Consider the following 15,455-nt stretch of genomic DNA (forward strand, 5'->3'; position numbering starts at 1 on the left):
GGACATATTTATATTGTGTTGCCTTAGGGGGAGCAATGGTTAAAACAATTTAATTGTATCCATCTTTTTTTCTAAAATAGCAGAGCTTCAAACTTTTCTTCCAGGGAAATTCACACGGCGGAAGTTCCAACTTTCTAACCACTCTCTGGTTCTCATCTTCGCAGATGAGTAAGCCTGGCTACGCGAGGTCGTACCCAGGATTGTAAAACGAGACCCAATGCCTCCCTGCTTGGCACTCGATAACAAACTAATTGAACGTGAACAGGCACAAACCAGCCAAAAACACCTGAGAAGAAGTGTGTTGACGTACCTGACGTTGTCTTCAGGTTCAGGCTCACTGTCGCTGTCCTCCGCTTTCCTCTTCACTCCTCTGCCATCGTCACCCTGTGCCGAACAAAAACATACATTTTCAACAGCAGTAAATAGCATATGCACGCTCACGACATGTCACACGATATACGTAGTTAAATTCCTTCAAAAAGAAGAAAACATGAGAAAAGAAAATTAATCTTATTTTTGAGCGGTGGTAGACCGCTCCATAGAGTGGCTGTGTGTGTGTGTCTGTAGCCTGTACTCCTCAGCGTTTTGCCATAGCAATGTGTGTGTGTGTCTGTAGCCTGTACGTACATCCTAGACTTATATCCTAGTCTGAAGACGTTATGTAAGCACGACCACCGCTCACTTCACATTGGGTGTGATTTTTTAATTTAGAGTAGCCGATTATTTTTAACCCCCTTTTTCTCCCCAATTTATACGTATTCCTTCCACACACACATGTATGTGTCATCACTGCTGTTGTATCCTACTGACTCACGTAGCAGTGAGGAGCAACTCCTCCCACCCAACACTGCCTGCTGACAGGTGCAGCCCAAGCCCGTAGGAATACAATGTATTGGGGTCCTTGACATTAAAAACGTTGAGCACCACAGAGAAAAATACATTTTTCAGAAAATCATTAGGATTCTTTAAACCCCATTTAGAACGGGTACACATTATTGTGTATTATTTTATGCTTTAACTATTGAAAAATAGCAGATATACAAGCTCACAGCTTGTATATCTGTAACGCCCGGCTTCCCTCCCCTGAACCAATTGTGTTCGCGTAGACGCTCGACAAAGCCAGGTGCACCACGGTGGATTCGAACCAACAACCTCTGTGGTGGTGGCCAGCGACTTTACCACTGCGCCTTGGAAAGTACTTCTGTGCGTACATGTCATATGGGACTTTTTTCTTTTTTGCTGACCGTAGTAAACTGTAAAACGGCAACATCGCCCAAACGTATTTGTCGTAGTTTGAAAACGAAGCCATGTTAATATTCTTCTTTGTATTCTTATTCATGAATATTCCTATTGATGAATATGAACAGAAGTGAAGCTGAAGCATATGAAAGTGTTCGTACCATAGACTGTAAAAAGAATATGGACGAAGCGAAGCCATTGGTTTCTATGCTGCGAAAATGTCGCCATCATTGTTTGAATGGTACCCTAGGAATCATAAGGAATGCTATTGGTTGCCAACAGTCACGTGGAACCGCAGGGATACATGGGAGAATGTGGTCAGAGCCTCCCGAAATAAAGCACACGAAGAGGAACACAGCAGGCTAGTATCAGTTTAGTTGGCCACGCCCCCCGCAACTTTATCATCAATTTTAACATAAATGGGACCATATTTGCACAAAACGCATATCATGGTGATTGAAAGGGAGTTTTTCACTAGCGACAGGAACCATAAAGTATTTATGACAACGTTTATTAACTCACTGAACGCCATAAACGTCTTATACGTCTTTGGACCTCGGTGCCATAAACGTCTTTTACGTCTTTTTAATTAATCAAAAGTTTTATCATTTTTTCATAATTGTAATTTCAAAAAAATCGCTCTAGAAGTTGGCCATATGCCTCCGTGACCTGAGCGATACGGCCGATTTGACTGTAGCACCAGTGTAACACAGTCCGGCGGAAAATCGGTATAGCCGAAGATTGGTTCCGGCCGTTTAAATGTTATCTAAAACGTTCCCTGACGAACTATAAGTACTCAAAAAACGCAGAAAATTCTCAGGATTCCAGCGGTGCCATCCATTCTTCTCTACCTATCCTTGATCGCGATCGCCAGGGTTCCGAAGTGTGTTAGCATGCTAGCTAAAAGGCCTGGCCAAAATGTAAACAACAGGCCCAAACCAAAAAAAAGATGGACGTCTTCTTCCTTCTTCTGTTAGTTGATCAGATAGTAGGAGACCACCCTCTGGTGGTTTTCAAATGGTATTGCACTCCAGATTGCACACAGGGCCCATCACAGCACACACATATGATGATGATCAAGACATCTTACACATGTTCTATTGAAGCCCAAATCTAATGATAGGATATATATATATAAATATACATGTTTTCCTTTGTAAGAGGGGTAGTGTGGCTTTCGATAGAAGCATAGATTTATATATGTAATTTAAGTACAAAATATGATTTTGGCCCCCATAAAAAGGCAAAATTAAGCAAAATGGCTGGCACCAGTTTTGTAGATTTTGAATAAAGGGTGGCATTCACTGAGTTAAGGTTAGAAAATCAAACGGGAAAACTAATGGGGTCCAATGTAGTCAAATTATTTTTGGTACCTCGCAGGGGGAAAACAGCGCAACTAGCGGCCAAACATAGGAAGTTTTAGTTCCGTATTGGATTCGTTTTAAAATCGGCGGAACTATGCCCCTGGTTCGTACCTGTCCTCCGTTCTTTATCATGGCCTTCAGAGACTGGGCTGCATCCTGGACAACCAAGAACCACAGGATTATTATTTCACAATCATAATAAATACATTTATTTAAAGTATTATTCGTGTAAAGTATTTTTGAACGCGATCTGGGGCTTAATACATATGACTCTGGGTTGCCTTGACATGAAAAGTGTTTGAGAACGATTGTTGTGCTACAATAACAAATTTAGGTTCTGGTCAGCAAACCAAGTAAATAAGGCAAAAGGACCAATGAAAATTGCATCTCTCTAGTCTAAACAATATGCCATCGAAATCCCGAGTTCTGTACATTTGTGGAAAAACAAGTAAACCAGGAGTCTTCAACGTTTTCAGGCCAAGGACCCCTTAGTTGAGAGAGAGATGAAGCAGGCACCCCCACAACCTTTTCATAGATTCCATATCGTTTCATTGTTTTGACATTTGACATGAGTTTAACCGTTTGACAGCAGAATCTGTGTATTTTGGATTCATGTCAATTTGTGTTTTCAGATATTTAACCACTTGAACCGTCAATACATAATAAAGGTACACTCTGTACTTGGTGTGCTCTTTTTGTCCTCTCTACACCAAACCTCTTTGCCGAAAATAGCCGATCTACAAGCTCACAACGCCTCGCGCTGCAAGCTTGTAGATCTGCTATTTTTGGCTTACGTTCCTTCTCAGAATATGGACACTAAGTGGTTAATATAAAAAAAGGAGCAAAAAAGTTTCTATCACACAAAGAGTAGTAACTCTGAGGATCCCCCAAGTGGTTCCGGAACCCCTGTTGAAGACCCTTGGTCTAAAAAATATGCCATCTAAATCTCACATTCTGTACATTTGTGGAAAAACAAGTATACAATGCGAGTGTGTATACCCTGTTGTGCTGCTCGGAGGCCTGCATCCTCATGCCGGCGGCCTGGTGGCGGGCGTTGTGCACGGCCTGGGGTCTGTCTCTGCCACCCAGGGCCTGGGGGGCAAACTGACCCGAGGTCAGGTAGGCTGGAGCCTGATGCTCCGCCTGCACAGAAAGGAGAAACAACGAGTTATACAGGAACTGTTGAACATAGGAACAGTTATTCCAACTAACTGATATTTGATTAACAAGCTCAACTGTAATCAACTGTACAGTTCAGTCGTTTAGAACAGTGGTTCTCAACCTTTTCAGGCCGTGACCCCCAAAATAATCATATTTTAACTGGGGCCTCCCCACCCAACGAGCACTAAGAGTTGAGGCATTCCATTTTGTATAACACGATTCTATTGTGAAAATAGCAGATCTACATGCTCACAAGAGCATGTAGATCGGCTATTTTCACAATTTTTGCCTCTAATATTTGACAATTTGGCCAGTGTATCATTTGTCACTATAGAGGTATTAAAAAGTCCTTAAATTGTCACTTTAGAAATGTGCAGATGCCCTCTATACACTTAAAATGCATGTTGGTTTGTTTACTGTTGAGTGAGAAAACAATGTTGCACATTCAGTTAATCATAAAAATAATGTGGGGACCGCCCTGGGCGTCCCCACCCACAGGTTGAGAACTACTGGTTTAGAATTAATTCTTCAGTTAAAAAAATAATAATAAGTACTCATTCATACGTCTGTCTGTTACACTCACCTTCATTCTTTTCTTCTTATCTTTCATCCTTCTCTTGAAGCTTTCCTAAAAGATATGGAGAAGGTAGAGGAGTTCAAGAAGAGAAAAAAAACGGTAGGAGTTCAAGTTCACAGAGAGTTCTTTCACAGTGTTCAGAATGGGCTAGGTGATATGACCTCATATCAACATCACGATTATTTCAAAATTTTGCCTCGATTACGTGCATCGTGAAAATAGTCGTGAACTAGTTCTAAATATCTTGGACTTGGATATACATTTCCGTTAATTGTCCGGCCCTAGTTACAACATCTTGAAAACAGCAATGCTGGCCATTCTGTGTGTTCTCCTGGAAAACCTTCTTTAAACCCTATAAACCTCACTTTCAGGACTCTAGTCCCCCAGGGTTTATACTAGGCCCCATCCTTTTCCTCCCTCAACACCAGGACCCAAACTTACAAAAAAAAGTAGATCGAGAAAACAATAGAGAAAAACAGATATACAAACTCGAGACGCATTGTAGATCTTTCACAGAATGTTCAGCCCTCAATAGGCGACACACGCTATGGGTTCATATTAGACCACAGAAGCCACTTGGAAGTAGGTCTTACGTCATCCTGTTTGCGTTTCCTGAAGATTTGGTCTTCAGCCACACCAACCGCCTGCATGATCAGCTCAACTCTCTCCAGGTTGACAAAGCCGTTGTGCGTCAGGTATCCCTGAGGAGGCAAAGGCACACACACAGCTGGTCAGGACAAGTACAGATATACATTCATACAACGGAGCTGGATTGCATTTGTCAGTGAGTTAAGAAAGTCAGCCTTGCCGAGCCATGAGGCCCATAGATCAGGAGTCTAATCTAATGTTTCTGTATTGTGAGATAGCATCATGTACAAGTACTTCCCTTAACTTAACAAAATTACACGCAGATGCAAATAGAACTATTCTAAATCTTTATCAACAGACACTTAGGTTAAGGATAAAGAGCATTTGTTTTTATTACATTTAGATAGTTTCCGAATTTACAGATGATACAGATGATACTTACACCAGTTCTGTGTACCACGTCTTTGTAGATGCCCACCAGTCTGTCTATTGCACCCTCCCTGAAATAACACAACAGACCAACATTCTTATGTGACAGTTCTTCAAGCGATAACAAGAAACCTTCAATCGACAGAGAAACAAATGGGTCATTAGTAATGACTCATAACAGCAACAGAAAATAACATGTCGCATTGTGATCTGATACTTCCCATTATTTTTGTTTTAGGTTTTCACCTATGATGATATTCCCAAAATAGGGAGGGACACCAGGTTGAAAGTAACAGTAGACTGACACTGTACGTAATTTTGTTCCCTTTTCCAAAAGGTAGCATACCCATTTTCTCGAATGGGTCCGTTTCACATAGATTCATTAGATTGGCTCAGCAGCAGATGTGACCCGGAAACATGCACAACATTTTCAAATGCCGTTTCCACTTCAAATCTGCTACTGAGCCAATCAAATTCACCTATGGGAAACTTGACCCAGAAACAGAAAAATAGGTATCCCTCCTTCTGGGACACTGGGACTACATTTATCCGGTTATATACACATTTAAAAACTCTACTCCAACTCACCTGATCTCTAAGGACGGTAAGTGAGGGAGGAAGTCGTTGCCGACAAAGAAGCACATGAACACCCAGTCATCAACACTTCTCTCAAAGTCAAAGGGGAACGGCAGACTGGCCATGGTCAGCTCTTTCTCCAGATACTGCACAAGGATGAAGAATGAACATCAGTGATAGAATGAAAGTACTCAATACCACAATGTAGAAATACTCCGTTACAAGTAAAGGTCCTGTATTCAAACTGTATTATTTGAGTAAAAGTGCAAAAGCATTGACATTCAAAATTCAAAGTAGTCATCATACAGAATTTCCCACTTCACAACAGGGATGCTAGGGTTCAAGTGGCAGTGGTAGGGGTTAGCCTGTTACAATTATTAAATAATCGTTTATTACATAATCGTCTAATCACAATTATTTGACATAAATGTCATAATTGTTTATATGTTGAAAAATTATTGTCTATTCAAACATTTTCAAAAATAGTGGAAATAGCTGATCTACAAGCTCACAACGTGCTGTGACACGTTGTGAGCTTGTAGATCTGCTATTTCCACGATTAATGTTATTTTTTTTAAGTATGAAGTTGTCAAATTTCTTTGTATATCTAGGTTATGTGTCATATCTGCCACGGCAACTTCAAAGCATAAAAGCCAATAATTTTCAACGCCAAAAACACAAATAAATCGCTAATCTTAATTATTTGAGAAATAATTAATCGACATGTAAAATGTTATAACTGTGTGTGTGTGTGTGTGTGTGTGTGCGTCTCTTCCATACCTCGCGCAAAACACAGAGTCTGATGAAGATGAAATCCGTTTGAGCTACAGGCATCTTGTCTGCAAACTGGTCATGCTGGAATGATAAACGATAAAGGACAAGGTCAGAGAGAATCCACTGTGTCATGTTGTCTTACAACAACATGACACGTTCGTTTTCTGTTGCTTGTGGGAACTAAAGAAGAATGGTTTAATCAATGTACTGTATACCGGTATATATCCAAAACCAAATCGTAAATAGAATGTGTAAACTCTGGACTCTCGCTCTACAAGATCTACATCCAAGATCTGGAGGCAGCAGAAGTCCAAAAGGTTAGAGAAGCATGCTTGTGGACGAAAAGGTTCCCAGTTCGATTCCCTTGAGCAAGGCACTGAAACCCAGCCACCTGCTCCAGTGGATTGGCTCAGTGGCCAACAGCATAAGACTAGATACGTACCAATAAGAATTGTTCCTTCTCCATACCGATACCCATAACTTGTGTATGCGTCAATACCAAGTACTGACCCGATAACAGTGTGTAATAAAAAAAAATGTTAGGACATTGCTTCTCAATGTGGGGTCCAGCAAGGGCATTAATGTTGGATAAATAAAGGGTTAGAACAAATAATCACCTCTCCCTGTTTCTCCCGGGGCGCTCCCGAGCAGTCTTTGAGCTCGTGACCCATCTGGTTACACAGCGCACAGGGCCGAGGCTGGTTGGGCTTGAACTCCTCTCTGATGATGGTGAAGTTTGGCTCGTGAGTGGCCAGGCCCAGCATGATCAGATCAGCTGATCAGACCGCAAAGAAGATGATAACCATTAGAACCAAAGTGGGAGTGTGAACTCTGTCAGAGTGTGTGTGCGCAGTGGAGTTGGCTTACCGTCAGCTCCACACAGGCAGTGATGTGTGTTGGGGTCGTGGTTGGGCTGAGCTGTAGAAGTAAATACAAACGGCGAGTCACAAAACACATCTCAGACAGAGGTTTTTAGAATTTGGGTCATGTGTCCCGTGCCCACACTTGCAGTGACAAATTGAGATGCAATTCAATGGAAACCGTCAACATTAAGCTACAAACAGACACCTGACACTGGGACTCAACCATTTCCAGCTCTTTCCAGCTCTATCCACAACATCTTTATGCTTGTGATCAATTCTCTTCACTGTGGCACAAATATATTCAACCAAAGGTTACTCTGACACATCAGAGTAATCAGAATGTCTGTCCTACAGTACCTCTCTGTCTTCTGATGTAGTCCATAATTTTGTGTTCACCCTCTCCAGGAACACTGGCATCAGACAAGATCACCTGAAAAGACAAAACACCCACGAATGAAAGGCCTTCTTTAAGGAGGACTCGCTAGATTTTCTAGTGAAGGACGGTGAACCCCCATCTGAACAGATCTTGTGCCATAGGATGTTTAAAAAAAAAAAAAAAAAAAAAAAAGGGGGGGGGGGGGGGAGTATAAAATAGGGTTATAGAATCAAAGCTGATGCTATAAATTAATGAATTTTACAGGGGATCCTCCGGAACCACCTCAAGGACCCCTGGGGTTCCCCAGTGCTCACTTTGAGAACCCTAACCCTAGTAGTCACTAAAGCCTAATTCGAAAAACATTGTATAAATTCTGATTAATTCAGAGCTGGACTCACGGTGATGTTTTTCCATCCTGGGTCGTTGGTCAGTCTGTCTGCGCAGTAGTAGCGAAGACAATTGGCGAGGTTGTCCATAAATTCTGTTCCCTACACACACACAAAAATTTCAAGATTCTGATTACTCATTCACCTTCAACCGCTCTGTTGAATAGTTATAACCCACCGCTGTGCTAGGTTTTGATGGCGAATATTATGTTCATTTATGTCTTTACAAACATCAATCAATCAAAAATGTATAGCATTATACCATAGGGTTTAAGGAACCCAAACCAACAACTCCGGTAACCGTTGAGATAAATCACAATAGGGAATCAATGCATTTGTCCAACTTACTGGAGTGATGCAGTTGCTGTCAAACCGCTCCTTTATCTGCTCAGGTGGCAGGTATCCTCCTAAAGATGGTAGAAACAAGACGTAGAGTTAAGTGTAATTGGAGCATTTAGCAGACTGGGTGTCGAAGACAAGTGGTCAAATGTTCTCCTTGAGGAATTAACTAGTTCATTAGTTGCCACAGATCATTCGCCCCAGAATAGGGTTAAAGATGCATATAAAACAGAATATCTAGACTAAGATTGTAACTGGGATATGAGTCAATATTTCAGCTACTGATTAAATGTAGCCAATGACACCAATTTAGCCAATTTAATCAACACATGCGTGCCTTTCTGGATGATCTCTTCCCGCACTCGCTGTTTCTCATCCACTAGCTCCGCCCCCTCTTTGGAAGCACGGAATCTTCTCGAGCGCTGTTGGTTCATCTTGGCACGAGGAGCCTGGTCAGGGTTAAGGATGAAAGAAGCTTAATTTAGTACACATTCTGTGTCTATTTTGAACTCGGGTACATCGCCTATCTCAGCAGGTGCTACACTGCAGTTTGTACTAGTAATAGTAAATTATGTTCTCAGGAAAATCGCTGCTCATCAATAAATGGACGATGATTGATCAAAGGTGAATCAACTATCGATTAATGGATTAATCGAACATTTGCTTCCCCATAAACATATCTTTGGACCATACAAAATATAAACATTTGGGTTTAACAGGTGTTGGTCGATGACAGCTGAGTATACTGTAGTACTTCTAATCTAAACCTTTGAAGTCTGGTTTGTTGGTTCATTACTCACCACTCCATCTATAGCCATGTAAAGGACCCTCCTGGGTCGGACGATATTGAACAGGCGATCAATGTACTCAAAGATGAGAACCATCATCTCATCTTCATTTTTGGGTGCAGGCCTGAAAACAAGTTTTAAAACAGAACTCAGAACTGCATCCTTCTGCTGAGGGGCAACACCTTGTATCTCAATTTTTCCAATGTTCTTCTGGGTTAGGGAGCAGAGATGGAACGGTTAGGGAGCAGAGATGGAAGGGGAGCAGGGACTGACCTGTCTTCAGGGTGACTGCAGGGGTGGATGATCCCGTTCATGTCCAGGTACAAGTTGTCAAACTCCACCTCGTTGGGATTGGGCTTGCTGGTGTCCACCGGAACACGGACTCCATTGCACTCCTTCAACTGTGGAGAGGAGATAAATATATTTACACACACACTTTTTCTGGTTTACGTCTTTGAATTTCATGTACTTTTCGACACAACGCTACAAAACAACAAAGTGACAAAAAAAAGTTGAGAAAAACTGGTTTACAGTGCATTACTAGCAACTTGATAGTAACAGCCAACATATAAATGGATATAGTGGTTAAAAAGATTTTGATGCCAGGTCAACTACTTTTGCTGGGGACCCCCTGGGGACAGGTCAATCAGTTAACTGTACTGTCCCTGTAAATTCTCCTATGCAAACTTCTAATAAGGATAAAGTATTCAATCAGTCAATCAAACGCTAGAAGGAGCTTTAATTTAAGATTACTAATGAGTCGTCCACATTAGAGTTATATCTCTCACGGCTGTGCTCCATGTGTGTGAGGTTCCATGGTGTAATGGTTAGCACTCAGGACTCTGATTCCTGCGATCCGAGTTCAAATCTCGGTGGGACCTGCTTCTTTCTTGAACTTTCACCGGGATTGATTAGAACTATGATTGATTTGATCCCTCTGTTTGTTATAAAGCCCGTTTAGGACATAAAGCGAGTACTCCACACAAATAACACCATTTTCATGATGATGTTTCAAAAAATCGCTCAAGGGGCCTTTAAATTTCTCATGCCAAGCTAAGCTACTAACCAGCTATGGCTTTAGATCTAAGAGGCAGTTTAAGCAATGTGTGGCAATGTGCCAAGCCATGCCATGTATTTATTGCATTTATACCATCTCGACAACACAAGGAATCCATTCCAAGTAGTCCATACATTGTAATTCTAACAACAATAGACAGCGGCGTCATGTATTAGCATGATGCTAACAGCTAACCCACCTTCTCCTCCGTACAGTGCACAACGATGGACGAATACTTTCTGCTCAGCCAGCGGAAGAACGCCGGGACTCCCATCTGTTCTCCACGAAGAACAGAGCGATAACAAGCAGGAGAAACAACCTGGAACGACTAGGACACGTTTGAAATGTTTTTAAATCAGAAAAACAGCAGATGAGATGTCCATTAGCAGTGTGATAGCAACATGCTGGTTGTTTTTCACTGCAGCGGATGTGGTCCGTATTTGTAATGTGTTTCCGGATCACTGAGGCGTGATTATGGATCCAACTGGGAAAGATGGATGGAAACGGCATAGAGCGCTCGTTTTCACAGTTATTGTCCACGACACTGCAAGCGGCGCGAAGGCCAGCGGACCTTGGTCCTGCTCTTCGCCCCCGAGCGCCGCAGGCGCGAGTGGCCGCGAAGAGCGGGCCAGGGCCGCGCGGCCGGCGGAGCGCCGCGCGAGTTACGAAGCCGTGGTGAATGCAATCGTTATATTTATGCCCAGGCCGTAAGGCCTGTGCAAGCGCACGATAAACGCCATGATAATTCTAGTATACCTGATTGCAGACCGGAGCACGGGGCGGAGTGAACGCGGCAAGGGGAGTGAACGCGGCATGGGGAGTGAACGCAGCAAGGGGCGGAGTGAACGCGGCAAGGGGCGGAGTGAACGCTACCGTAAGTGAACGCGGCGGTGGGCGGAGGCGTTTGATTATTGTCCACGACATTGCAAGCGGCGCGAAGGCCAGCGGACCTTGGGCCGCGCGGCCGGCGGAGCGCCGCGCGAGTTACGAAGCCGTGGTGAATGCAATCGTTATATTTATGCCCAGGCCGTAAGGCCTGGGCAAGCCCACGATAAACATCAGCATTGATGGCTGAATGGATAGAGTCGCCGACTTGAGTGCCAGAGATCACTAGTTCGAATCTCACCGTTGCCTCACTGCACACGTCACCGAAGCCCACGATAACCGCCGCGTTCACTCCGCCCCTTGCCGCGGTCACTCCGCCCCGTGCCGTGGCCTGCAATCAGGTAAGGCTCTGATAATTGGGTACCGTGCACCTCGCGCGGTCCAAGTGACTACAACGGAGCGCTCCCTACGTCCGGTTCAGCCAATCACAAGCTTCAAAAATGAGTCCGGGGCGTGGTTATCCATCTTTCCCAGTTGGATCTATAATCACGCATCACTGAGCTGATCACTCCTGCGAAGGCAAGTCAGAGCGCCCCCCGCCGGCGAAGAGAGGTTGTGTGTGTGTGTGTGTGTGTGTGTGTGTGTGTGTGTGTGTGTGTGTGTGTGTGTGTGTGTGTGTGTGTGTGTGTGTGTGTGTGTGTGTGTGTGTGTGTGTGTGTGTGTGTGTGTGTGTGTGTGTGTAAACAGATGTCCAGCAGAGATGTCTGTCTGTCCAGTCAGATCATGAACCATTCGTGTCACAACCATAGGGTCACACTCACAACATGCATTCTTATGGCTCAGCAGCAATGAGTCAAGGCCTGAGCTCTCCTGCCCCCTGGTGGACTGTTAGCTACATGCTTCCCGTCCATAACCAACCGGAATGCCAATGGCACAGGCTGTAAAGCACACACACAGCCAAGTATCTCTGACTGCAACCCGCAGATCACACACACACACACACACACACACACACGATTGATTGATTGATTGATTGAATACTTTATTAGAAGTTTGCATAGGAATAGTACAGGACAGTACAGGTCACACACACACACACACACACACACACACACACACACACACACACACACATGCATATAATAATCACCTATACATGTGATTAATAATTTGACGTCACTATAACCACATCATCAGTACGTCACTGGCTGCTTGCTCAAAAGATGATGAATGTCAAATGGGATAGTTTTGGGTGGGCTTTGAGTCAATTTAGAAAAGCAATTCATTGCCATATTTAGCTAGAAATGAAAGCATCCAATGTGATACAGCTGTTGCTTTTGGTCTGCTGTCTACAGACTATTAGTGGTCAGTATGCTAATAATACTCTCAACAAATACATCCACCATCACGAGGGCCTGTCCTATGACACAGAAGCCTTGCACCAGCAGTCACTCGTCAAGGACAACAACACACTGCAGCTGGACTTCCACTCTCATGGAAGGCACTTTAACTTGCAGATGCAGAGGGACACCTCCACCTTTTCTCCAAATCTCACCATAACGGTATCAGGAGAGGATCTGCCCTTGGATATAAGCTATATCGACTTCATTTACACCGGAGAGACGTTTGGCGAGAATGGCACCTATACCTATACCCATGGGTCAGTGATTGATGGCCGCTTTGAGGGCTCCATCAAAACCCACAAAGGCACGTACTACGTAGAACCCTCCGAGAGGTACTTCAGCGAGAGGAATGTGTCCTATCACTCTGTCATCTATCATGAGGATGACATCAGTCATCCAAAGGGCGGCTGTGCTAACCACTCTGTATTCGACGGGATGCGGGAGTACCGGCCATCAGCATTGGAGGCGGAGGCCCCGGTTAACAAGCTGCTAGTGGAGAGAGGTCATAGTCCAGCTAACCAGCAGAGGAAGGACAAGACCACCTGTGAGCTCCTCATCCAGACGGACCACCTCTTCTACAACTACTACGGCACAAAGAGGAAGGTCATGGATGAGATCAACAGCCACGTGAAGACTCTCAACTCCATCTTTCAGAAGACAGATTTCAATGGCATCCGCAATGTCAACTTTGTGGTGAAAAGGATTATTATCAACACTACCAGCGCCATGAAGGACACGTCCAATCCTTTCCGCTTTCACGACATCGGCGGTACAAAGTTTTTGGAACTCTTCTCGCAGGAGAACCACGATAGTTACTGTCTGGCCTATGCCTTCACCTACAGGGACTTTGAGAAGGGGGTGACCGGCAAGGCTTGGAAACCCGAGGTGGAACCAAAACCACGGCCCGGGGGCATCTGCGAGAAGCATAGGTTCTTTGGTTATGATAATTCGTCGAAATCTCTGAACACGGGCGTCATTACTGTGAAGAACTACGACAGGCCTGTCCCTCCCAAGGCCTCACACATTGCTCTAGCCCATGAGGTCGGGCACAGCTTCGGCTCTCCTCACGACGATGCACCTGAATGCACCCCAGGAGGGCAGCAGGGGAACTACATCATGTTTCCCTACCAAATGGACATGTCGGGGGACAGGCCCAACCACCGGAGGTTCTCGCCGTGCAGCATCAACGCCATCAGCGAGGTCCTAAAGGAGAGGATGAAGATCTGCTTTGTCGAACCTGGCCAGCCAGTCTGTGGTAATGGGCTGATGGAGAAAGATGAAGAGTGTGACTGTGGCTACAGTGATCAGTGCGAAGAATCCTGCTGCTATAACGCTGATGAGGACGACGACAAGAGGTGCAAACTGAAACCCGGAAAAGGCTGCAGTCCCAGTCAGGGTTCTTGCTGTGACCCAGCGACGTGCGATTTAAAACCCAAAGGTGACGGGTGCAGACTGGAATCGGAGTGTGTCTATGAAAGCAGGTGTAACGGTACACATGTGAGCTGCCCTCCCTCACAATCCAAGGCCGACTTCAATACGTCCTGCAATGGAAACACACAAGTCTGCCTCGATGGGGTTTGCGCAGGTTCCACCTGTCAGAAATATGGTCTGGACGCGTGCACCTGTCCAAGCCCAGAAGGTGTGGATGAGAAAGCCGTGCAGTGCCATGTCTGCTGCATGGTGAAAATGGAGCCGGACACCTGCCAGAGCACGGGCTCTGAGAAATGGTCCGGTTTCTTCCAAAAGAAGCTCATAACTCTGCGGCCTGGATCGCCCTGCAATGACCACAAGGGCTACTGTGACATGTTCTCAAAGTGTCGCCCGGTGAACACAGACGGGCCTCTGTTAAAGCTGCTGAAGAGCCTTTTCAATCCGGAGCTGTACAAGACCATTGGTGAGTGGATGTTAGCTTACTGGTGGGCAGTGATATTTATTTGTATTGCTTTCTTTGAGTTGACGTCTGCCTTCATTAGGATCTGTAGCGTCCAGACTCCCAGCAGCGACCCTAATAAGCCGCCTCCAGCCCTGCCACTGCGAGTTACAAACGTTGAAGAGGAGAGCTCAGCCACAGTCCCGGGGTTGGATACAGATGGCTTATCTTTGCCTTGATTCTTCCTATTGCAGGGGTCTTCAACAGGGGGTCCGGGACCCCTAGGGGATCCTCAGAGTTACTACAGGGGGTCCTCCAAATCTTTGAAAAAAAAACTTGTTTTTTTCTCCCTTTTTTATATTAACCACTTGAACCCTAGCGTCCATATTCTGAGAACTTTAGCCAAAAATAGCAGATCTACAAGCTCACAACGCCTCATGCTGTGAGGCGTGGTGAGCTTGTAGATCGGCTATTTTTGGCAAAGCTTTGGAGTAGAGGGGAAAAAAAGAGTCGATTAATTACAGAGTGAAAGGTCAAGTTGATCAACTATTGACAGTTCAAGTCTGAAAACACAAATTGACATGAATCAAAAATATACAGATTACTGTGCTGTCAAACAATGACACTTTTTTTTTCACGCATGGCTCTGTAGGAGAGGCTAGCCGTCTACAATGTTGAATTCCACAGCATAATCCCTATTTGGCACGTCGCGTCATTAACCGCATTTTGGTCTACTAAAGCGCGGTGCCAGTACTGTCAGAGTACAGTGGAAACACAGATGGAAACTACGTGGGTAGAGAAGAGCTGGGTAAAAAAGAACATGAGCCAATAGATAAAAAG

General features: G+C 44.4%; 2 protein-coding genes across 2 annotated transcripts in view; one reads left to right on the forward strand and one right to left on the reverse strand.

Annotated features, from left to right (window-relative positions):
* Positions 1–10,928, reverse strand: part of xrn2 (5'-3' exoribonuclease 2) — a 37,771-nt gene extending 26,843 nt beyond the window's left edge. Inside the window, exons 1-17 of the mRNA XM_080744905.1 lie at positions 10,717–10,928; positions 9,734–9,861; positions 9,473–9,584; positions 9,010–9,121; positions 8,682–8,740; positions 8,346–8,435; positions 7,929–8,001; positions 7,576–7,626; positions 7,326–7,483; positions 6,715–6,789; positions 5,947–6,080; positions 5,372–5,429; positions 4,935–5,042; positions 4,348–4,392; positions 3,603–3,746; positions 2,715–2,759; positions 311–384 (exon numbers count right to left, since the gene is read on the reverse strand). Coding sequence (XP_080601031.1) covers positions 311–384; positions 2,715–2,759; positions 3,603–3,746; positions 4,348–4,392; positions 4,935–5,042; positions 5,372–5,429; positions 5,947–6,080; positions 6,715–6,789; positions 7,326–7,483; positions 7,576–7,626; positions 7,929–8,001; positions 8,346–8,435; positions 8,682–8,740; positions 9,010–9,121; positions 9,473–9,584; positions 9,734–9,861; positions 10,717–10,791 — 1,541 coding nt within the window. The 5' untranslated portion in view covers positions 10,792–10,928. The remainder of the gene's footprint in view (positions 1–310; positions 385–2,714; positions 2,760–3,602; positions 3,747–4,347; positions 4,393–4,934; positions 5,043–5,371; positions 5,430–5,946; positions 6,081–6,714; positions 6,790–7,325; positions 7,484–7,575; positions 7,627–7,928; positions 8,002–8,345; positions 8,436–8,681; positions 8,741–9,009; positions 9,122–9,472; positions 9,585–9,733; positions 9,862–10,716) is intronic.
* Positions 10,929–12,646: 1,718 nt separating this feature from the next.
* On the forward strand, positions 12,647–14,854 carry LOC308301010 (disintegrin and metalloproteinase domain-containing protein 10-like; the record flags this gene model as incomplete). Its single annotated transcript, XM_080744906.1, has 1 exon — positions 12,647–14,854. The coding sequence occupies one exon, from the start codon at positions 12,647–12,649 to the stop codon at positions 14,852–14,854; it is 2,208 nt and encodes a 735-aa protein (XP_080601032.1).
* Between the last annotated feature and the right edge of the window lie 601 nt (positions 14,855–15,455).

The sequence above is a fragment of the Nannobrachium achirus genome, assembly GCF_963921795.1.
Source record: "Nannobrachium achirus genome assembly, chromosome: 16".
Classification (NCBI taxonomy): Eukaryota; Metazoa; Chordata; class Actinopteri; order Myctophiformes; family Myctophidae; genus Nannobrachium; species Nannobrachium achirus.